Here is a 25,948-nt window from a genome sequence, read left to right as displayed (position 1 = left end):
ACTTCGTCGACCTTGAAGCCATAACACACACTTAGCCTCGCAGCTAGCTTAACTGGTCTATAAATTACATTTATTATTATTATTACTATTATGTTTACATCGCATGTATTCAAGAAGAGGTGCTTCCTTGGTTTGTGCTCTGCTTGTATTTTAGTATTTATTTCCTCTTTGGTGGTGCACAGGAATAGTCCTGATAATTACGTGGTGGACTTATCATATGATAAAGCCAGAGATGAACATGTACATGAACATGAACTGGATTTTTTCTATTGAACTCCATAATCGCCATTGTGTTTGTTTGTTGACAAAGCCAATCCAATGCTTCAATCCTTTCATCTGCTCTGTGTCGCAGGGGCAGCTCACAAACTGTGGTGTTATCATCTGCTTTTAGATAACATTTCTCTCCACAGCCTTGGTTTCCTCTCTGTTCATTTAGCTAAATTATTGCAGCTGCTGCTTTAGAATTTTATTAGATGTCATGAAGTTGCAATTACACGACTCTGCGAGGGCTTTTATTTCGCCACGACAAGGTCAAACGAGGGAGCGCTCCAAAATTTCTGGGCAACACGCCCTGAGGAGAGGCAGGGAGAGCGACGAGTAAAGACAGAGTAGGGGTTACCAGGTACCAGGGAGAAAATATTACCATTTTCGGTTCTGCCTAGCGGTTGAGGACGTGACTGTCTACGTCACGCATCAACGTACCGGCGCCTGTGTTTTGATATGAGCTAGCGCTTAGCATGCTTGCTAATGTCCGAGCCAGAGTGAGAAATTTTGCGGTGAACGGTCAAACGTCTGGCTGTCCGTTAACAGAGAAAATGATCGATACTCAAAGTGCAGTAAATGCGGGGCAGTTATTAGCTGCAAGTAAGGCCGCACCTCGAATCTGGACAAAATGCATAACATTGATTTGGAGCAGGGTACAGTGTTTGATGTCCTGCAGTCTCTGAGTGCCTGTCACCCTGCTCAGCCAGTGCAAGAAGCTCGCAACCAGCCCCAGTAAAGCTCTTTAACATGCAGTTAGACACATAGTGTAGTTATCACATTTTGCCCCTATTGCTGCTTTGATGAACTGCCCCCACTGCTGAAAAAAAGGAGGAAACTGGCAGTGACACAAATCTTGTACAAGAGTGCAGTGATTCACACAAGCAATGACCAATAGGCCTTTAATAAAAGCTCACGTGATTCAGTTGCAAAAATAATATCGTTTATCGCAATAATTCAGGCCTAATATATTGTTATAATAAAGTAGTTATTGTGACAGGCCTAGGTGTTGCTTATTTCCACAGTTTCACATGGAGTCAGTGTCTTCCAGCTCCTGCAGTGTGTGGACACAGACCAGATGTTGCTTGTTGTTCTGTCCAGCTGTAAATCTGGCCCTGGGCACAGTTAGTTTTAGTCCTGTGATGTTGTGGGACCCGGGCCTCTGAGGTTTGCAGAGCCATGCTCTCCAGGGCGGTTACATGTGTGCCGTATTTTCTAATGGCAGCTGTGTTTGGGTCAGACACTTAGCAGGGAAGCTAGATAAACAGAGGTGTACCCTGAGCTGCTGTGGTGTGATTGCTGCTCTCGCAAAGACTGTCAGCATCTTTTTTTCTCATACTGGCCTGGCCTGTTTCAAACATGCCATGATTTATTACAACTCCAGTTCAGCTCTGACATTGGAGCAGCGTGCAGTTATTTTTTTCCAGGAGTTTTTCCTGCAGAAATGTGTGAGATATTCAGATGCAGTCTGGACAATAGAATACACTCCTGACAGATTCTAGCTTGACTAGCAGTATACTGCACAGACACATTGACTGGCTAAGAAGACTGCAGGGCTGGAGCTCTCTGTCTGGCTCTGGGTTTTTTTTAGTTTCCAAGTCAAGATGTCCATGTGTTAGCTGCGTTTTAGCAGAAGGACAGAACTGGTGTGAGCGAGACCTGACACAAAATGTTACCGGCCGGTGCAGAAAGAAGCAAATGTTCCAGAAGAAGGGGAAGGTGTGAGAATACTAGGTCTACAACTAACAATTATTTTCATTATTGATTAATCTAGAATATGTACTTAACTGATTCATTGTTTAGTTAAAATGGAAAAGACCCCTGTAAACACGTAGAAATTGAGTTTAATTTTATTTCAAAGTTCTATTTGTTTACAGGGGTCTTTTCCTTTTACAGCACATCAATACATTAAAATTAATAAACAGTAAATTATCTGTAGGAGCAGAAGGATCATCACTCCAGCAGCACCTTGTTTGTGATATAACAACCATATGGCATTGACCTGAGGACATTTATCTTTCTTTTTGTTTTACCGAGTTAACATTTTTCAGTGCTGGAAACTTCAAGCTGTGCCACTCTTAGTTCATGGGAAGTAAGTTTGCTGATGGTTGCTGGTTTCAGTTAAGTGAAGCTGACAAATGAAAAATAAGGGTGTATCAACAGTCCACCTTTTCCAACTGCATTCACAGTTATTGTCACTGACAGACTTTATTATATGCTTCTGCTTTTTTCAGTTGTATGGGGTTGTTTTTAGGGAAAATAAGTCACAGAGTTACATTGCATGTTGTGAATTTGATAAATAATAATAAATAAAGGTATATCTTTATACTGTCTAAAGCTAATCTATATTTTACCATGTTGAAATGTCTTTTAATTAAACTTTTTCTTTTGAAAGACAAAGTCCAGGGACATAATTCATATTTAATTATCCACAATGCATCTGTCACCATTTGTTTTAGTGCTAGTTTCCCAGTATAGCACCATAATGGTGCTGATAAACCAGAAAGGCTGCTGACTCCACACAGTGTGGCACAGCTGTGCTAACAATGCTAGCCGTGCTAACAATGCTAGCCATGCTAACTAGCTTCTAGCCACCTTAAATAAAAATAGGCATGTATGAACCGTAAAATATTTAAGAGCATGTTTGCAAATAATAAGTATTCCGAAGTCAACCCAAACAGTGCCTATGTTGTTTTTCTTTCAACAAAAAGGTTAATTACACCAATGGTGATTGTTATTGTCTGTTAAATGTTTTCCTAGCATCATTAGCTGTGATCCACTTGTCATCCCCATATAATAACATGGCTGATACAAATGAATCATGGTACTGGTCTTGGATACTGGTTAACATGAAAGTTACTAATTTGAATTATTATTTAGCAGATTTAAACTGTTTCTTAAAAGACAAAGTTCCTGCTGCTTGTGTTTCAGATAGTTTTAATTTTGTCAGTATTTTTTATTTCAGTAATTGTTTTTTATACCTGTAAGAGAGTTCTGAATTAGCAATAGTATAAAACATTTGAATGATATCCCGTCAATGAACGCAGGGTTTAGAGTATGAACATTGACACTAGGCTTTTAATACATGATGTATGGCTTATGAACAGTGAACTAAGGCCGTGGAAAATGCATCAGTAAAACTTCCATTGTGAGACCTTCGATTAACAACCTGTTCAAGCTGCCAACCAGAACAAACATTAGAGATCCTCCTTCGTTTCTGCTGTTCACTCTGGGCGCTGGCCTTTTGTTTTGTCCAGTTAGTTTAATGCAGTATATTCACGAGTTACTCACACATTTCTCGAGTTTATTTGTAGGATCCCAAATGGAACATTGATCTCAAATTGATTTAAAATGCAGACTTTAGTGTTTGTCTGCATGTTTGAGTGTCCAAGTACTGTTGCTGCCTTCAGCAGAATATAGTCATGGAAGGCAGCTTCTGATTCTGCTGGGCGTATAATCGGATGAAAAGCAAACGATAAAGGACAGCTGAGTAGGAGTGGGAAAGAAAAGGGGGTCAGAGAGAGCAGACAGAGGGGAGAGCAAAATACAGGGGCATATAGATGGAGAGATGTGTACACTCAGAGGTCAGTGTAGGCAGAACGATGGGATTTGTCCATAGACGGAAGCTGAGAATAACTGTGGAGATGGAAGAAAGGGATTAAAAGAAAGAATCTGACATTTCTAAAGGCTTTATTGCCATAATCCTTCTATGAACTCCTAATTAAACTTAGTTCTAGGATCAAAGGAAACATTTAAAGAATGTGAAAATATCAACATATAAAGATTGAGAAAAAGATAAGGAAGAGAAGAAGTGGGTAAAAAGGTCAGAGGGATAATGAAAGACCAGATCTTTGTGATGGCATCAGATCCCACCTGAATGGTATGGGTGTCCATACCTGCCCATAATCAGTCATCATGCAAGCTGACACATGCATGGATCACATGCTTGGATGTTTTCTCATAGCCGTCTCCTTTCAGCCAAGTCTTATTAAGACATACTCTAGAAGTATTGTTTCCCTCTGTTCTCTCTGTCACCTTTCATCAAAATGCACTTATTCAACTCACAGTGAGTAGAACAGTAGCCAAAGCTAAGGAATCGAAAGAGATAGTGACTTTTTCTTCATGGTAGAGCTGAAAATCACTCCTTCAGGCCTTTAGGCATCCAAACCTCTTTGGTTTATATTTTGATCCCCATTGGGGCCATCATCATCTAAAAATTAAATAGTCACATGTCAAATCTTGTATTAGATGGTTCATGGTCAGCTGGATCTCATGGTCAGTGAGTTTGATTTGAAAAGTTTAAAAAAATGTACATAACATGCTGGCGTTCCAGAATCTGCATGACAGCAATAGCAACCTGTTACTCAATGCCAGCTCTCCCTTTTACATAAACATCACTCTGGCTCTGTGACTACTAGGTCCTTTGATGGTTTAAAGGCAGAACAACAATGCCCCCCATCCAGGGTCCATACATCTTAAAACAACAAGGCTTGTAGGTTGTCTTTGTCAGCAGGGGCGAGTACCTGCAGACAATGTTCAGAGGCACAAACCACTAACTGACTACTGGGTTGTGTTAGAACAAGTCTGATCCATGGCACCTCCAAATCCCAAACTACAGGACTCAAAGTATCTGCCTCTAACATATTGGTGCCAGATACCACAGTACACACTCAGAAGGCTTGTAGCGTCCCTGCCTCACACTGCCGAGCTGTTTTGCTGGCACGTGGGAGGAGTAACACCATTTTAGGTCGGGGTGGTCATAATGATTTGGCTCATCAGTGTATAGTCTTTATTGAACACACCCATCAATCATTCCCAGTGCTGATGGAAAAAGGAAGTGAGCCTTTTTACTTAATAACTGGTTTAACCTCCTTTGGCATTTTAAGCCTCAAACCAGCTCTTCCAGTATTCGATCAGACCTGACACCTAACACTTTGTAAGGATGTCTGGTGTGAACGTCCTGAGGTGAATGGGGGAGCTTTAAATCATTCTGTTTGGGGTCATTGGTCTGTTGCATCAACTTCTACTGAGGACTCGGCTCAGCACTGGGCTGGGGACTGGGCTTACTGTGCGCATTCAGGCTGCTGTTGGATGTTACGAACTGCCGCTTGATTGATGCTGTCACTTTTTTTGCTTACCCCTACACCCTGGGAGGGGCAGAGACGCTCTGCCTGTATAACATGTTCGCCGCTGGGGATTTTTATCAGCGCTTCCTCGCAGAGTTCCCTGACCTCACCACACCCACATTTTCGGCAGTCTACGCACATGCTCAGTGCTTCGACTCAGCAAAGCTTGCAATCGCCAGTTCGCAACCATGGAACGCCTGGGCATCGCGCAACGCTCCGACAGCCCTTGGGCCTCCCCCCTACATATGGTTACTAAAGTTGATGGTAGTTAACAGGTTCATCCCCCATGCCGCTCACCTCATGCGCCCTTTGTACGAGGCCCTGCGGGGCAGCTGCCCCAAGGATGAGGTTGACTGGTCCCAGGAGATGGACAAAGCTTTCGATGGGGCCAAAGCTGCGTTGGCTAACGCCACTTTGCTGGTGCACCCGCCTCCTGCCGCCCCAGTCAACCTTACGACGGACGCGTGTTCACCACAGATATCCAGCATTTGGCTGGCAAAGACAACTTGGTCACGGACTGCCTCTCCAGGGCGGTTGCTGGGTCTCTGCACTTGGGGCACGACTATGCTGCCATGGCAGTTGAAGGACGTGGTGTTTGCTAACGCCAATGCCACGCTACTCTGTGACGTCTCCACTGTCCCGTCCTATGGGGCCTGCAGGTTGGCGACGCCATGTTTTTGACTCGATCCATGGTTTATCCCACCCTGGTATGAAGGCATCTACCAAGCTGGTGAGCGCAAAGTTTGTCTGGCCCGGCCTCAGGAGGGATGTTAAGACCTGGGCTGGCTCCTGTGTGGCCTGTCAGCGTGCCAAGGTGCACCGTCATACCAAAGACCCCTTGGCGCCGTTTCTGGTGCACGAGAGGCACTTTTCGACCATGTCAATGTAGACCAGGTGGGCCCCCTGCCATCCTCCCGCGGGTTCACTCACCTTCTCAACGTGGTGGACAGGACCACCAGGTGGCCAGAAGCTGTTCCTCTGTCTTCGACCACGTCTGCTAAGGTGGCCCGAGCATTCATCGGGCCATTGGTGGCCAGTTTTGGTACACCAGCTGACCTCACCTCCGACAGGGCCCAGAAGTTCACATCCGCGATCTGGACGGCAGTTGCCGAGGGCTTGGGGGTGAAGCTCCACCGCACCACAGCATACAACCCATAGGGCAACGGACTGTGCGAGGGGTTTCACCGTTTCTATGAAGGCTGCTCTTCGGGCCGGCCTCACAGACTGCAACTGGGTCCATCGCCTTATGTGGGTCATGCTTTTAGCATAGAGGGACACTGTGTGTTCATGGGGTGGCAAGCAAGTGTAAGCTGCTGTCAAAAGTGGGAGTAAACAGACTCAACTTGATTTCAACTCTCCGTCTCGTTTTTCCTTTTGTATATATCTTTGTATATATACAAAGATATTAGACTTACTGGAAGTTACATGCATCTCTTTGCAAAGTGTGTGTGTGTGTGTGTGTGTGTGTGTGGGGGGGGGGGGTTGGTTCCTTATGCTGGACTGGTTGCCCCCCTGGTCTATAACTTTAACTGTGTTTGTTTGGTCCAGTTTAACCTGCAGGGGTCTGTGACGACAGCTGAGAAGGAGGAAATAAAATAAAATAAAATAAAACAACCTCTGAACGTCTTTACTGTAGAAATCAACCCGAGAGAAGTAATCCAAACTCCAAATAACAAAGAAATTGCCCTATCTCGCAATGTTAAAGAAAGAGATAAAAATTCCCTGGATTCACCTCTTTTTTGAGAATCGTGTCAAAATGTAATGAGTTGTTTCTCAGACCAAGTTTCGTGAATATCTGCTTTGGAGTTTTTATGTAACCCAGCCAGCCAACCAGAAAGAAAGAAAGAAAACAATGTTCTTGATGGAGATAATTAAAACAGAAATATCAATTTAGGTTTCATTTTATGAATTAATCAATCTCTACAATTGTATTAATATTATTTTTCATGCATTTATGGTCTATGATGAATATTCTCCTATCCTGAGCTGTCTGTGTCTCGGAGCTTACCCGTTGCAGGGGGTCCAGCTCTCACTGCCTGACCAGACACGTAGCATGGAGAGACACAGAGATGGACCACACACACACACACACACACACACACACACACACACACACACACACACACACAGAAAGAGAGACATTTTCAGTTTGTCACTTTTAAAATATGAGGTGAAATACCACAATATCACACCAGCACATTATTATTATTTTTATTTTCTTGAGGCAAAGATCATTTGCTTTTATTTTTATATTATTTTCATATTTTTGAATTGTTGTATTCAATTTAATCAATTCGTTTTTGTTTGTTCTTTATATCCGCTTTGCAGACAGCTGTTCTGCATATCAAGCACCTTGATTTAGGATTGGCTGGTCTGGTATAATAAAACAAAAATGATCAGTCATCTTTTTTCGGGCAGGCCATTTTCTTTTGCTGTTTGGACAGTGTTGGACTTTTCCCGGTCTGGATTGTGGAAGCAGGGAAGAGGCTTTCTTTCTCCAGGACCGAAGCGCTCTCTCGCTCTGGACCAACCACCTCTCGTTCCCCAACAGCATGGCGAAATACACACCGATACTTATCGCTAAACTTGAGGCGCTGCAGCTTTAATCATTATTATAAACGTCCGTGTGTGTGCATGCAATGAAAATGCTCTTGACTGAGTTTACAATGCCAGCAAGAGGCTAAGAGGGAGGTGGAGAAGGAGAGAGTGAAGGGGAAAAGGACAGAAGTAGGGTAATCTGTGAGGATAAGCAGAGTTGCCCTCCTTCCTGCAGAGCTGCATGTGTTTTGTTTTGGAAACTTGCGCCTTAGCACATGCTGAGCCAGCCTGCTCAGCAAACACAAATATACACACATTCTCACACACAAACACATGCACACACATCCCATGGGCCTCAGGACAAGTGAGGGGAAGATTGTTGTTTTGCAGTGTTTCTGTATGTGTGTGTTTGCTGCTGAGGAGAGTATGTTGTCAGATTGGTGAACAAAGCAGTGTGTCAACATATATCGCATCATATTAAAAGAAAGTGTTGTATTGTGTGTGGCTGTGTGTTGTCTTGACATTAGTGCCAATATAACAGTTAAAACAGACAGTGGTTTTTCATTACTTATAGACAGGATGCAATTTGTGCAAAAAGCAGAGGGGGTTACTATTATTTGTCATGGGGCAACCTCCGCGCTCTACCATGGGAGCTAAAAGTCTCGAGAGCTAGCATTAGCTGCTAGCACGTCTCTTAACGGGTCTGTGAGTGAGGTCTACACACACTGCACGCACTCGACTGGCTTGGCCACCGTTACATGTACACAGCTAAACAAAACATGCTCCGATTCCATTGTTTACTATACTCTCTAAGCTGTCTGCAGCCCGGAGCTGCTGACACAGAGTAAAGCGGTGAGTTGCTACTGTAACTAGTTCGTAAACTACATACAGGGAAGCAGGCCCTCGCTCACGTGTCGCAAGTCATGGCATGTTGCAGATTTCACATACCACATCCGTGTACATGATGCGTCGAGTGCACCATGTAAATCGGATGATGTTTGTCAAATAAGTCATACTTTCTGTTGTCAGTAGGTGGCGCTTTGACCATGGCTCAATATTGACATGAAAATGTGTTGAGGGTGGGACTGTTATAATTCCTGAAAAAGTTGGTGAAGATATGAGCATGTGGACTGGAGTTATAGTAGTCTGATGTTTCATGGCGGCAAATCAAAATTCGCCACCACGCCACGGGGAGGGTGTTAGATGAAACGTCACAGACGTCTCCACATGACATCATCAAAATGTTTTCTGAGGAAGTTTGAGGTGGATCTGGTCAACCTGGAAGGCAGAGGAAGATCCTCTATTATTGAGCAACATCCAATTTTTCCGCTAGGCCGAGCCCATGTTGATCGACATTAACCACAAATTCTTTAGATGACAGCGACCAAATATGGAGTTGCTGTGATTAATTCTGTAGGAGGAGATTTTTAAAGTATGATGCAGCAAAATGCATCAATTTTTGAGCTCAAAATTAAAAATGTCCGACATCCAGTAGGTACCCTAGTAGGTCCTCACATGCTACATGTGCATACCATATTTCGTTCATCTACATCACATTTAAAGGTGGGGGCCTTGGCTTTAAAATGTTATAGGGGGCGCTAGTGAGAAATTTTTTCACCATAAGACTAAAGAGCCATTTCAGCCATGAGGAATTGCCGCTCTCAAACCCTCTGCCAAGTTTCATGAGATTCTAAGCACCCCAAGTCCATCAAACATACATTCATATTTGATGGCGAACAATGCGTTGCCATGGAAACAGTGTTTGACAGATGGTCAAACCTTCCAGAATATAACATCTGCAACGTCTCACAGCTTCACTGACCAAATTTGAGGTGGATCTGGTCAACTTGCAAGACAGAGGACATGAAAGTATAAATCATGACACTTCCTGTTGCCAGCAGGTGGCGCTAGGGCGTTCGGTCAATATTGACATGTAGCCGTGTTGAGGGCGGGGCTGTTATCATGCCTAAGAAGTTTGGGTCCGATCGGACCATGTAGCTTCGATTACGAGCAACTTCCTCTTTCATTGCGAATGATCGAAATCGCCACGCTGTCACTGCCACACCCTCTGACGAAAAGTCAGGATTTTATACGTTTTTCATCCAATAGGTCTTTTGATGACACACACCAAATTTGAAAGTAGGTCATGTGAAATCTGTAGGAAGAGTTTGTTGAAATATAGCTTGTGAAAATGGCAAAAAGCTGTGCCAAAATGTCACTTTGAAACAAAAATGTCTGACTTCCTTTTGAGATTAGCATATGCCTCGAATGGAGTTTTTGGTGTATTTGGACATGATAAATGTGCGTGCCAAATTTCATCCATTTGGTGAAACCTGAACGAGGTGCTCAATTTTAGCAAATTTGTAGGTGGCGCTGTCGAGGCATTTTGCCACGCCCATGCAAAAGATAAATTTTACGCAAATTACATCCCATTTCTGGCAAGTTTGCACATTTTGGGGAACGTACATGCACGTTTGGAATATGCAAATCATGGGCAACGCGCAAAGAGAATTATAATAATAATAATAATCCTTAGAAATACAAGAGGACCTTCGCCAACCTCCTGCTGGTTAGTGCTCGGGCCCTAACTAGGGATCGAACTCCTCAGGAACATATTTACTGTTGTTATAAATCATGTGAAAAGTAGTGTAATTTTCTCATAGACTTCTATAGAAACAGATTAATTTTTACAACCAGTGAGTCGCCCTCTGCTGGTGATTCCAGAGAATACACTTTACAGGCACTTTAGCGTTGGCTTCATTTTCCGAACCCGGTAACTACATCCATTTTTATTTACAGTCTATGGGTTAGCCCAGTACCCATAGACTCTGTTGACGGTGACGAAGGTCATGTTGCCACAATGTGGCCTCGAAACACAAGGGTAAATCCATTTTTTGCTACCATAATCAGAATCCATAGGACCGTGTGACAACACAACTGACACCACAATTTGTGCCCCTCTCACTTGCAACTCTGTCTGACTGTCACACTCATTTAATGATGACTTAAGGGAACTGGGGAAAAAATGTACTAATGTAGAACATGGGCATTAAAGGTCGTCAGAGGCCGTGTATGAGATCAGTGTAGATAATTATAATTATTTGAACTTCAGAGGACAAAACCCACAAACTGCCTCCCAGCATGTTTCCATTTCTTCGCTGTGATTTGTTACTCAGGTTGTTCTTCTCACGTCATGTTATATTGGTAGGTGGTGGTGATATTCTCATAAACTTATCACTGCTGAAAAGGAAATAAGCGTACAGCTGCACTTTACAACTGGTTAGTAACATTATAAAATATACAAACAAAACAACAACAACTACAAACAAACATCAGATAGTTCAACAGAAGACTAACCAGTCTCTAAAGCCCAACCAATATGGATTTTTTTTGGGGGGGGGGGGGGCAGACACTGATATGAGGGAATAAAACATTTCTGAAACTGATATACCGGCAGAAATAGATAAAAATATTTTGGAAAAATTGTCTAAGATGTTCTTGTCAAACCCCTATGCCAAATAAATGTAATTGGGGCTTGATATTTTATAGTTTAACCACAAGCTTTATTATAAATTACAAATAAACTATGAATAAAAAGAAGACACAAATACAACCAAATGTATAGAACTTGAATTGACATCAAATGTAAACATAAATGCATGTTTCCTGCATTGTTTATTCTGTAAAATACAAATGTTTAATATCGACGCATATCAGCAAACATAAATACAAATACCGATATATCTGTGATAAATCAGTCTGTTTTTCTTAACATCAGAGTGGTCCTCGTAAACGAATCCACTCAGCTTGTCAACCAGACAACAAAGAGCAGTTTTTTGTGTGTAGTTTGGCCAAGTGATGGAATGACTATAATCAATTACAGCTGGTGAATTTGACGCTTATCATGTGAAATGATAAACAGCAGCGTGAAACTTTCATCTCTCAACTTCACACGGCCAACTGGTTGAGTTTGTGACTTCAGTCTGCGCTTGTCTGTTTAAATGACAATAGAAGGGATGTTCTTAAAAAGAATCCATGGAAATAATGAAGTTAGTAATAGTGTATGTCCTAACATATACAATGATCTGAGTGGCGTTCTGTTTCCAACACAGCATGTTGGAGAACATGGCTTGTACGTGAGTCAAGCGGTCTTGGTAAGAAATGGGAGTTGGGAGCTTCTACTCTGCTCATGCACATATTGTGTTTGTGTGAGAAGAAGCTGTTTCCACACTGAAGGCAGTGGAGCTGATGGGAATGCTAGCTGAACTACATGGGGCTCACAGTGGTAGACTTGAATCCCTTCTCTCCTCTCTATCGCCTCTACCTGCTGAGTGCTTCGTCTCAGTTTACACTGGCAAACAATTTTTGTATTGATCCTAAGTTCAGATTATAGCTCGGGTTTTATTGTCTTTGAAAACACAAAGTCTGTCGTAATTGCCAAATGCTGTGGTACAGTGCGTTATATCTGCAGCTTTTTCTCTGTTTGGATAAAAAACAAACACTTTCTGATAGGGGTGGACGATCTGACCAAAAGATCATATGACAATCTTTTGGCATAGAATAATGATCCACAATCCGAATCGCGATTTTTCGCATCATCTAGGCTTTCCAAAAAAAGTGAGTCAACAAAACCAACAACAAGTGAGCGTTTTGTCAGAAAAAGGCCGACAAATAAAATGTATTTTGAGAAAAATAACAGGACCAGCAGTAGTAGAGTGTTCTTTCACTTTCACTAATGTTTTGACAGAATGCTCCTACATTTGTGTGGCAATGAGCATTGGGCATCGTGCAAGAACAGTTCGTACAAACAGGTTTTTTCATAAATTGTACGTACAAGTAATCTAGGAGAACTTCCCCCATTCACCATTTTCTTTTGTATTTGGACATTTCTGTCAAATAAGAACAGAATTTATGACTGGTCCAGACCTGCCATAGGATCCCAGTGGATAAAGATTAGCAGTTAAATGTATGCACTTTTTATGTTTAACATGACCCACACACAATAGTATAAATAAATGCAGAAATAAATAATTTTATACACAAATAAATTATTAAATATAAACAATTTGCGATGAATAAGGCCAGTTCTCTATTTATACGTTTATTTATACATCATTTATGTATTTATAGAGCAGTGTGTAGACCTCACTCTGAGACACATTTAGGGACATGCTGGCTTCTCATGCCAGCTCTAAAGATTTTTAGCTCCCTTGGTTGCGCATCCGTTTACAATGAAAATGTAAACGAAAAACTTTTGTATAAGTTTGTCACCAAACAGCCTGGACATAAACTACAATTTATCCTCACGGGTCATGACTACATGAGAAGCGCGTGTGTAACTAATTTTCATCTGTATATAGAACTACAGTAAGATGCACCATTGGTTACAACAATGTACCACACAGCAGCAATACAAGTGACCTCTTCAAACATCTAAAAACAACGCAATCTGAAAGTCATAAGGAGGATGAGCAAAAACAAAAAGATGATTCCCAGTCTGCTGCAACAGCAAACAACAGTTTGTTTGGGGAAAAAGTCATGACCTGTTTAAGACAAAGAAAATGCAAATGGGCACATTTTATGTTCATATTTATGTTATAATTATTTATTGTTATTTTTAGTTGATAATAGTATTTCTGTAAATTTATTAGCACTTAATTTAGGTGTAGTAAATTATTCGTGGCCAGCATGTGTCATGTAATTTGAATACCCCTCAAGAGTGGTACAGTATAAAATGATAAAATTGTAACAAAAATATCAATATTGTATCGAAGGTTCTGGGTTTGCGTCCCGGTTCAAACCAACCAGTGCCTTTCTTAGTGGAGTTTGCATGTTCTCCCTGTGTCTGGTGGGTTCTCTCTGGTTCTCCAGCTTCCTCACACAGTCCAAACACATGCAAAATGTAATTTGTCATTATTGGCAAAATACTTAAAATAACAATTGGGAGCACCTGTATGTGGGATATTTTGGCTTTATCTTTGTACAGTGAGAGGAAGAGGAGATGTAATGTCAATCTTTATATAATGTCAATGACAGTTAATGGTTTGCTCTGACAAAACATTTTGAGATCTCAAAGTGTGTATATATGCTGGTATTTGGCATTATATAACATCCCACAGATGTATATAAAACTCTGTAAATATGTTTCAACAGATTAAATAATTAATGTCAGTCTTTAATGTTTAATTGTTGAATAATTTCTCTCTTGCAGGCTTTCAAAGATATGCTGTATGCCGCTCAAGACCAGGCCCCATCTATTGAAGGTATGACAGACTTTTGAACGTTTATGAATATATGAACAGTCTTTTTCCGTAGGCGTCTGTCTTGTGAAATAAAGTCCTGTGTGTGTGTTATGGCTGTGCCACATCATACCGTCCACAAAAATACATTTTTACCAGGTTAAAAAGTGTGATATCACGATATCAATGATATAGCGACGCAATGGCATATGATGCATTTACGTTCCCTGGCGCGCATGCGCTCAACAACGACACAAGCCCAAAGATGTCTGAGAACAAGAGCAGCGTGTCAGCCTGGGCAATACAAACAAACCTTCAATCAAAATATAAACACTCACTGCTCATGAAAATAAAATACATATGCTTTCAAAACTTAAATAAAAGATGCCTTCCATCTTTTTTTGGGATACCCATTGTGCCGTCAAGAACTTTCTAACACACACTTGCACTCAAAGACCACAAGACATGTGACTCAGGATTTTACATAACTGTAAAATCACATATGTATTTCTCGAAGTATCCCAGGTACCTGATCACACTGATCCACATCATTAATGCAGATGTTCCCAGGAAGATACTGCACACATCTAACTGGTCAGACTCTTTGCTTGTATGTCCATCTTTCAACGCATTTGGCATTGTATGCAACGGAGCCCACAACCAGACGTTCAGGATTGAAGAGATAAATAACAGCAGAAAGACTGTTACAAAAGTTGTTTCTGACGAGAAGCAGTTGCTCTATCACTGATTGTGCCGCTCGTGTGCATGATTAAGACAAGCATGTCACCCCAATGAGGGGGATTGCCCCACCGTAGCGAGTTTGGAGCGCAAGACATCGGTTGGTATTCTGGCGAGGTGGAAACAGACCTGACTCTGGTTAGCTTTCTTGTGCTCACTGTTATGGCCAAAGCCATATACCTTTCGATCTATGCAACATCTTTGCCTAGCAAGCGCATCTTTTCAACCGCAGATGAAATTGTTACCTCCCAAAGGTCTCCGCTGTCTCCAGAAAATGTGCATTATTTGATTTTTGTCAACAAAAATATGCATGCTAGGCGTCGGTTAGCTCACTTGGTAGCACTGGCGCCCCGCGTCCGGAGGCGCCGGTGATGCTAAGGATGTGAAGTAAAGCTGCCACTACATGTGATAACATCTTACAGCAGAGTTGTTACTGTGGCATCAAGCAGTGTATCCCAATGTGTTGCCAGCTACAAATTTTATTTGTATTTAAATTAAATATCAATTCTAAAATATTAATACCTCACTGAACTGTTTATATCAAATCATGGTGATATCTAATCGCAAACTTCATATCGTATATTGAACTGAATCCTGAGATAACTGTATCGTCCCATCCGTAATATAAACCGTACAGTATCCATATCGTATCAGTCTATTTAATGTATGGTTGTTGAATTTTAATACAATTCTAAGTACCTGTGATCGGAGGCTGTGATGTAGCCTGGTCTAGCCCGGTTCCTTACCTTTATGATATGAATGTGGTTCCCATAGGATTTTGAGAGACTATGGGGGTTTGACCTCAGACCCTCCAGGGTGGTCCAGGGGCATGCTCCCTGGAAGACAATTTTGTTCATTTTAAAGTTAAATCCATCACTCTGATGAACTTTGATAGCACTTTAGGAGGCAAGATCTATGAAGAACTTTATGCTCTTGTGAACAATTTTGTGCTGTAGTAAAGCATTTAATCATAAACACATAGGTTGTATGGATATGCATGATGATCACCACCATTAATATCCTTTGCTGTAAAATGAATTTGATTGAAAATGGCAATTTAGGAAAATACTATACATGGAATGGTACTGAATAAAGAGTATTACATTAAATATTGTTATTATGGAGTCTGACAACTTTTCCGATAAAGGACCTGCGGTACGCCGTCTTGCATGGGGGGTGCACTTCAATTTCGACAAAGATCCACTCAGCTGTCCGCACTTGCCCCAATATTGATATCACTATAATTCGATATCCAAAAATGCCAATCAAACATAAAATTAAACAGAAGAAAACGGGAGAAGTTGTCGACGCTGTCGACGCTAACAACGGCCTAGCCTCGCTAGATGTAGAGGGGGAGGAAGACGCAAATGCTAGCGGCCAGGTAGATGACAAGGCTCACGCCGTCAAGGGCAAACCCTCTGACGAAAACTCATGATTAAGAAATCAGGAAGGGGGCAAACATTTTTTCACACCACTGTGTTCTATACAGGAATCCACAGTCACATGCTGATGGTATCATTAACAGGCTGTTCCATTCTCATTTTCTGACTAATGAAAAAATCCACTGGACTGTCTCGCTGTCTGTCATTTTGTTTCATATCTTCCCCTTTATTTCAGTTTATTTTCAACATGTTACTGTGACTCAGAGGTGCAGCTGACAACAGCATCAGCTGGAAAATGTTAAAGATGGATACAGTGGCCTAAAAACCCATGCTCTCCCCGAGAAATGAGCTCCTATATCAAAATGATAGACTTTTCCTTCAATGCCAATGTATTGGTATAACGTATTCATTTCATTTTATCAGTTGCAGGGCTCCATGTCGCACATGCGTCCAAAAATCTGTGAAGTGTGACTAAAATTTTTCCTTGAAACCCGGTATTAAACGGGCCCCGGGGCTAAATTATGAAACACCGTAGCATTGATAAGCTCCGACGTTATCTGTGTTGCTAACGGTATTGAAGAAATTAATGCATTTGTCTATGATGAACCTTCGCAATTTACAATCCTAAGGAGAGATTTGTTTCCGAGTCTGTCCTGTGCAGGGGGCGGGGCCAGCTCTCACTGACTGTCACACCCGCAGACCTGCTCTGTGTGGTAAAAAGTGTGGTTGTACTTCACCAAAATCGATTGAAGCAACGATCAACACAAGCAATCTGTCGAAACATTTGGTGAAAGTGATAGTACATCTAAACCCAAAGCCCCTTCACAGCTGCAGCTAGTGGGAGGATGACTGAGGAGAGGGTAAATAAGTGCAACCTGGCTTTGACCCGGCTTATAGTAAAAGGCCTATGTAGGCTACTCTACTACAACAGTTAGGCCTGTCACGATACTTTTTGTCCGACGATATATTAGGCCAGAATCATTGCGATAAACGATATTATTGTCATTTTTTGCAACTGATTCATGTGACCTTTTATTAAAGGCCTATTGGTCATTGCGTGTGTGAAACACTGCACTCTTCTACACGATTTGTGTCGCTGCCTGTTTCCTCCTCTTTTTCAGCAGTGGGGGCAGTTCATCAAAGCAGCAACAGGGGCAAAACGTGAACTAAGTACTGCATGTTAAAGATCTTTACTTGAGGTGCTGGTGATCAGGCTGACACAGTCACGCTCCCACAGGACATCAAAGACTGTGCATTGCTCCAAATCAATGTTGTGCTGTTTGTCAAGATTCTAAGTGCGACTTGCAGCTAACCCGCATTTACTGCACTTTGCCTTGTTGTCGCTTTTTCTGTTAAAGTACAGTCAGACTTTTGACTGTTCACCGCGGTGTGTTTCACTCTTTTGGTTGGACTTTAGCATGCATGCTAAGCGCTAGCTCATTTGAAAACACAGGCGCCGGCACGTTGATGCGTGATGCACACAGTCAGGTCCTGGCAGATGAATAGAAAACCTCCTGGCAGGTAGTCACGTCGTAACAGATAACCGATAAGCAGAACCGAAATTTAACTTTATCTCCCGGGTACCCGGTAACCTACTCTGTCCTCACTGTCTCTCTGACTCTCCTCTTAATTCATCCCACTCTGGGAAATTCACTTGTCACAGCAGCACAGTCTCACACAGGGAACCAAAAAATGTTTAAAAATTCAGGAACAAACTTTTTTCGAAAAGCTATGTACATATACACACAGTGCTAAAGTGATGTGCAGTGGGTTGAAAATAATACATATTTTATCATTATTATAATAATTATTAAATATGCATAAATATATATGTATTTCACAGAACTATAGTATACATGGAATGGTACTGAATAAAGAGTATTACTTTAAATATGGTTATTATGGAGTCGGACAACTGTCGGGATGAAGGACCTGCAGTAGCATTCCGTCTTGCATTGGGGGTGCAGCAGTCTGTTGCTGAAGGAGCTGCTTAAGGCCCCTACAGTCTCGTAGAGGGGTGAGAGGGATTGTCCATGATGGATGTCAGCTTGGCCAACATCCTCCTCTCACCCACAGCATTGTAGTGTGTTCTGTTTGTTATTCATGGGAACACTGGAAAAAGAGATGATGTAAAAAAGAAAATGTAATGCGCACACAGATGGAATTACATGCACAGTAAACAGACTTTTTAAATAGCATGAAAGACAGCAGTGGTGGCATAACCCACCTCTGCACTGTGTGACTTCCAGGTTTGAATGTGTTTAACTTTAACCCAATGCAGGGTGTTGCTAAAAAAAATACCCATAAAACACCAATTGTCAAATGGAAAGTGCAGCCTATTACTGAGAGACAGACATGTCATAATGATAATAATGATTATAATCATGATGACATGAGCTGAGACACAGCAAGAAAAGAGCAGAATAAGGCCGAAAAGGGATAAGGAGATTACTGTAGTCTGTCTGTGGTGGCTGTTTGTGAGAGGGAGGGAGGGAGGGGATGGCTGGGACTCTTCAATTTAGTTAATTTGGTGTCTTGTCTTAAAGCTGCCAGTCTGAAATGCAGTGAATCACTGAGTCTGCACCCTGACTCAAAACCACCTGCTCTGTCTGTTGTTTGGTTGTTGTTGACGTGACAGTGGCTACAAGTTAGTGGTTGGACACACAGGTTCTCTATGGCCACTGTTCAATTAGAGTTTACAAGCTGCCCTCTGGTGCATGCACCGGGGGCCACGCACCTCGGTGCTCGGGCCCTAATAAAGCAAAGGTTTTCACACTTACTCACAACCATACACAGTCTAATGTTCATTTAATATCTACACCCAGGTGCATTAATGTCACTGCTCTTGAAGGTTCACTAATCTAACAACTTGTGTCTTCTTACAGTCACAGATGAAGATACAGTCAAGAGGTACTATGCGAAATTCGAGGAAAAGTTCTTCCAGACGTGTGAAAAAGAACTGGCCAAGATCAACACCTTCTACTCTGGTAATGGCTTCCACTAATACACACACACACACACACACACACACACACACACTCACACTCACACTCACACTCACACACACTCACTCACTCACACTGTGTACATCATTAAGGACTTTATTGGGAACACCTCTACACCTACACTTGATTGTTGGTGTCAGATGTGCTGGTTTGTGTATTTCTGAAAACTGCTGATCTCCTGGGATTTTCACATTACACTCAAGAGTCTACAGTTTTTAATTGAAACGGTGCCAAAAACTAAAAGTTCCAGTGAGCAGCAGTTCTGTGTCAATGAGAGGAGTCAGAGGAGAATGGTCAGACTGGTTAGTTAGACTGGACAGAAAGGCTACGGAAACTCAGACAATCACACTTGGTGAGCAGAGAAGCTTTTCAGAATGATGTTCTATAATACTAGAAACCTTCCACTTCTGTCAGCCAAGAACAGAAATGTGTGACTGCAGTGCCACAGGCTCAGCAACACTGGACAATTGAAAACTGAGAAACGTAGCCTGGTCAAAAGAATATGAATTTCTGCTGAGGCCCGGCTCAAAATCTGGAGTCAACAGTATAAATAGGCCTTAACACCAATCAGTCATGGTTTGGATTCCAGCAGGATAATGCTCCATGTCACAATGTCAAAATTATCTCAAACTGTTCAGTGAACTACAGTGACCTCCTCAGTCTCCAGATGTGAATCCAGTAAAACCTTTGTGATGTGGTAGAACAGTGCCCAGTTGTTCAAAAAATTGAATCCGGATAAAAATTACCTGGATTTGGCAAACCTATGTTTTGCTATCCATGATCGTGGATTTTGTAATCATTCAGATTACAAACCGTACTTTCGTCGCGGTTTTTCAAAGCAACATTGGATTGGATCACTCTGATCTAGATACAAATTTTCAAGATTACCAAATCCACATTACCAGTGCTTTCAAAGGGAATACATATTACACTGAAGGCTACTGTTGGTATGTTATCAACAACAGGTAGACTAGTTAGTGGAGTCACACAAATGGTCTTTTTATGAAGAAACAGAAAACAATACAAACACTCCTTTCCATTTAAATGTCTTCCTCTGTCCGCATACATGATGCGTAAAGTACACCATGGAAATTTCATGTAAATGGGATGATGTTTGTCACATAAGTCTGACTTCCTGTTGTCAGTAGGTGGCGCTATGACCATGGCTCAATATTGACATGTGTTGAGGGCAGGACTGTTATCATGCATGAGAAATTTGGTGAAGATATGACAACGTGGAGTGGAGTTATGGCATTCTGATGTTTCGTGGCGGCGAATTTCAATGTGCGGCCATGAAGCATCAGAATGCCATAACTCTACTCCACGGAGAGGGTGTTACACGAAAAATAAAAAATTTCAAAATATCACATCATCAAAGTGTATTGCCTCTTTGAGGCAAAGCAGAGGAACGTCCCCAATCATGGAGCAACAGCAAACTTTACTACGAGGCCACGCCCATGATGTTCCAAGGAATACAAATCCTTAGATAACTTTTCATCAACAAGGTCTTCTTCTCTCGTCTTTAGATGACATCGACTGAATATGGAGTTGCTATGATTAACCCTCTAGGAGGAGATAGTTAAAGTGTGACGCTAGAAAAAGACCAAAAAAATGACCACCAAATTTCGTTTATCTACATCAAATTTAAAGGTGGGGGCACTATTGAGCCATTTTGACACAATAAGACTAAAATGCCTTTTCAGACATCAGGAATTGCCACTCTTAACATGTCTGCCAAGTATTGTGAGCTGCTAAGCATCCCAAGTCCCTGAAACACATGTTTGTTTAATGATGAACCATGCACCGCCAGGGCAACAGTGTTTAATATTTGATTTGATTTGATTTGATTTGATTTGATTTATTGATTTGCACACATTCATCATAAAAAACAAAAGAAATATATCTTTCACATGGAAAGAAAAAAGAGTGTGTGGAGGAGAGGTCACAAACCCCGGGGAACCTCACCATGTCACTAAAACTCAAAGTAGAACTACTACTAAAACTGCATTTCAATGAAATAGATACTAAAATAATGAGACATCAGGACTTACAAAATATTAATAAAGTAGAAAAAAAGAACAAACTAATACATAATTCCAATAATTGCAAATCGACTAGGCTAGTTATCCACAGAGCACAGTTTTACTTTTCATTTCTGATGATCACCTGCGTAACAGTTTTTATTTGATTATTCCATTGTAAAACACCTCTGTATTGTATACATTGCCAGAAGTTTCACAATATAACATCATCAATGTCTCACAACGTAGCTGACCAAATTTGACTTGGATGTGTTGAATTTGTAAGGCAGAGGATGTAACAGTACACAATTTTAACTTCCTGTGGCCAGTGGGTGGCGCTATAACCATGGTTCAATATTGACATGCAAATGTGTTGAGGGTGGGACAGTCATCCTTCCGGAGGAATTTGGTGAAGATATGACCACATTTGGTTGAGTAATGACAGTCTGATTTTTCATGGCGCACATTAAAATACGCCGCCACGCTAAGGGGAGGGCGTCAGAGGATACGTCACAGATTTCGCTATATGAAATCATCCAATTGGCTTAGCTTATCTGAGTAAGTTTGAGGTGGATCTCGCCAACCTGCAAGTCAGAGGAAATTTAAGTATAGAACATGTCACTTCCTCTTCCAGCAGGTGGTGCTATTACCTTTGGTCAATATTGACATGTAGATGTGATTATAGATTTTATAGATTATAGATTTATCTATATAGCCAGATGAACTTACCAGGTAGACAAACTTCAGGACTGTTTTAAAGACATAAAAGCCAGGATGACTTATAATTTTCTACTTCTAAATGTACAACGACCACATGACAAATGTGGTCATTGTACTCGACCCTTAACACCTCAGAGAAACATTATCTGATCATATAGTTACCTTCAATGGTATAACCTTGGCCTGTGAGGAACTTTGGAGTTATCTTTGACCAGGACATGTCCTTCGACTCGCACATAAAACAAGTCTCTAGGACAGCCTTCTTTCACCTGCGCAATATCAAGAACATTAGAAACATCCTATCGCAAAAGGATGCTGAAAAACTAGTCCATGCATTTGTCACTTCTAGACTGGACTACTGTAATTCATTAATGTTAGGATGCACCAATAAGTCCGTGAAAAGCCTCCAGTTATTCCAAAATGCTGCAGCACGAGTTCTGACAGGAACTAGAAAAATAGATAATATTTCTCCACTGTAAGCATCTCTGCATTGGCTTCCTGTAAAAAAATAATCAAGCTCCATCATATATGACAGAGTTCATAGTTCCATATTATACCAATAGATCACTTGTGGTTCCCAGAGTCTGTAAAATTAGAATGGGAGACAGAGCCTTCAGCCACCAGGCTCCTCTCCTGTGGAACCAGCTCCCAGTTTGTGTCAGTCCCTCTCCACATTTAAAGTTTAACTTGAAACCTTCCTCTTTGATAAAGCTTATAGTTAGAACTGCTCAGGTGTTTACTAAACCATTTCTTTGTTATGCTGCTATAGGCCTAGACTGCTGGGGGAACTTATATCATCCACAGTCGCCAAGTGCTTGCTCATTGTGGAATTTGTTGGGTTTTCCCTGTAGTATTGTAATATTGGCCTTACTATGTAAAGGGCATTGAGACAGTGTATGTTGTGATTTGGAGCTATACAAATAAAATTGAAAATTTTAATTAAAAAATATTGAAGATGCGTTGAGGGTAGGACTGTTATCATGTCTAAGAAGTTTAGGCAGGTACAACACTCAATGACTCAAGGGTCCCACCTAGGGCCAACCCTGTGTCCCTGAGTAGCGGGAGCAATTTCTGATGTGTAGACGAAGTTTTCGCATATGGGAACAGCCTCAAACAAATGGGCAAACGTTGCTGGATATATAAAATAATAATCCCTTATTGGGTGCATGGCCCCCTCTGGTGGACACAGAGGGCATCGCACCTTCAGTGCTCTGGCCCTAGTTTTTCTGCCTTAGTGGAGAAACCAAAGGTTTGCAGCTGTGCTTTTAGGAGGTGGATCTGAATTCTGGCTTGGTTTGCTGTGGCTGTGTGAAAGTGATTTGTTCCTCTGCCAGACGAATCTGTGTTTCTGCTCTCTCTCTGTTTCTCATTTCAGAAGTTTAGAATTAAGGACTGACTGGACATGCAAAAAGGGATGCAATTGTGTGATTGTAATTAATATAAAGTGAAAAATTATAGTTAAAATCTAAGAACTTTTCAAAACATTCTGTTCCTGAAATCCAATCTGAATCCACCTGTCTGCTGGGATCAGAATAATCCACATTTGTTTGGATCAAAGTTATCCCAATCCCACCAAAAATGTTTGAACAAAGCAAACTGAAAGTTTGATCTGGATTAAAATCAAAATTGGATTACGTGATTCAATCCAAATCTATAATCCAATTTCTAGTTATGAAAAACCCCTTTTCAAGATTTGATCCAATCCATTATCCAAAATCAAGTCAGATAACATGAACAACCAGACCCAGGAAATCAGATTAACATCTGGAAGAATCAAGAGCAAAGGGAAGAACAACACAGTGTTAGATCAGTGTTCCTAATAAAATGCTTTACAGTTGGGAGCCATAAACTTTGCTTTCATCTTTTCTATCTTTAAAATTGTTCCCCTCTGATTCCCGCTCTCCCTTCAGAAAAGCTGGCTGAGGCTCAGCGGCGTTTCGCCACGCTGCAGAATGAGCTGCAGTCCTCCCTGGACGCCCAGAGAGAGAGCGCAGCTAATGCGCAGGGCCTGAGGAGGAGGAAGACAGTGTTTGCCCTGTCGCAGCAGGAGCGGTGTAAGCACAGAAACATCAAGGACCTGCAGCTGGCCTTCTCTGAGTTCTACCTCAGCCTCATACTGCTGCAGAACTATCAGGTGCGTGTTCACACACATCATCTCAGCACATGAACTAACAGACCCACAGAGGATGATCACCAAGGTACACACTACAGTAGGAAGCTCTGATAAACCTATAAATCACCAAAAGATATGCTGGTGAACATAGTGTAGCTTTCAGAAGCAAAAGGGGCAGATTCTATTCACAGGAAGTGGAGAAGATCAAACCAGAGCAACAAGGAGTGAACTTGCATTCATCATGTGAATACAGAACCAGCTTCAATGCTATGGCTACTGCTAATGTTGCTCTGCATCTGCTGGATGAATTAATAAATAACTGTGTGCTAACATGTTCACCATGTCAACTTATAACACAGGTACAACAGGTACTGACTATAACACATCAGATGTTTACTTGCCCAATTGAAACAGCTTATGTTTACATGTGGAGATGAAGCCAATATTATCCCCAAGATGTAGCAGAACAGATTTCAGAGGTACATTCAGTCTGCATTTCATCTGCTTACAAAGCGCAGCTGGACCACAGGCAGAGCTCTTATTCCTCTTTAGCTCATTTCACATTTTTCATCAACTGTGTTTAATCGGCTGGTTTTGACAGCTCTTATTCTTCTTTCATTAAACCTCCTTTCCTCTCTAATTATCTCTGTCTCTCTGTCTCTGCAGAACCTGAACTTCACTGGTTTCAGGAAGATCCTAAAGAAGCATGATAAGATTTTGGAGACATCCAGGGGGGCTGACTGGAGGGTGGTCCATGTTGAAGTGGCTCCATTTTACACATGCAAGAAAATCACACAGCTCATCTCTGAGACGGAGGTACACACACATTCATTCAAGTACACAGTCATATTAAAAATTGAGAGCAAAAAACGGACATAGGATAAGATATTCCTTTATTCGTCCCACAACGGGAAAATCTGGGTGTTTATTGCTTGACAATATTACATCATTGTCTACTTTGATACATTTGTTATGCTTTTCTGTGAGATATTGCATCGGTAATACTGAACCAGTGAATCTGATTGCCCCAAATTAATATATTTGTAATGCCTTGAATTGATTCAAAAAGTATATTGATAAAAAACTGAACTAATCTTCACATTGTTTGTATATTTATGCAATGAGAAAGCAATCACTTTCAAAAATACACTTTATTGCAAGGCAAATACTGAGGTTGCATAAATATTAAAATATAACTTTGAAATAAATAAATGAAATGAAAAAAAAATGTATTGCACAGCACACAATTTACATAGTCTCCCAGGTCCTCGGGTGTCGGGCCAACACACCGACCTTGTAGGCAACTCCCTCTTCTCTCGCTCATCTACTCGTCGAAGCCGCCTTGTTCACTTCCGCATTGGAGTTCAGTTTACCAGTCTCAAAGCTCTAATAATGTTATAAAATACAGATAAAATGCGTCAGTCATCCTGCATAGCAAAAAATGATGTATGTGAAGATGAAGCTGTTAATTTACAGGCCTACCATGTAACACTCTGTAGTGGCTAATGTGCTAGCTAACGCTGGGTACGTAAACAAGCTTATAAAAACTGATTTACAGTCTCATACGTTCAAAAACACTTACAATGTTATTTTCACAAAAAGTCACAGGTAATGATGTGAGGCAGCGGTAACTAGAAAACGTGTTCTGGTCCAGCAATGTCGACAGTTGTCTGTGTTAGCTTCTTACCGTCGTGTTACATACTTTGCCTGGCTTCAGTTGCCATGGTAGCCTTCGCGCGCACGGCGGGCTGGGAGGAGCTGTGGAGGCAGAACCAAGGTGCAGCGGGGAGGGAGCAGGAGTCGTT

General features: G+C 41.5%; 1 protein-coding gene across 2 annotated transcripts in view; it reads left to right on the top strand.

The window, feature by feature from the left end:
* LOC118310728 (xenotropic and polytropic retrovirus receptor 1 homolog) overlaps positions 1–25,948 on the top strand; it is a 43,578-nt gene that overhangs the window by 5,312 nt on the left and 12,318 nt on the right. For both annotated transcript variants that reach the window (XM_035633952.2, XM_035633951.2), the window contains exons 2-5: positions 14,137–14,188; positions 19,170–19,271; positions 23,941–24,164; positions 24,810–24,959. In XM_035633952.2, coding sequence (XP_035489845.1) covers positions 14,137–14,188; positions 19,170–19,271; positions 23,941–24,164; positions 24,810–24,959 — 528 coding nt within the window. The remainder of the gene's footprint in view (positions 1–14,136; positions 14,189–19,169; positions 19,272–23,940; positions 24,165–24,809; positions 24,960–25,948) is intronic.

Source organism: Scophthalmus maximus, chromosome 5 (assembly GCF_022379125.1).
Source record: "Scophthalmus maximus strain ysfricsl-2021 chromosome 5, ASM2237912v1, whole genome shotgun sequence".
Taxonomy (NCBI): domain Eukaryota; kingdom Metazoa; phylum Chordata; class Actinopteri; order Pleuronectiformes; family Scophthalmidae; genus Scophthalmus; species Scophthalmus maximus.
Note: the sequence above shows the minus strand (reverse complement) of the source record. Positions and strands in the feature narration are given on the sequence as shown.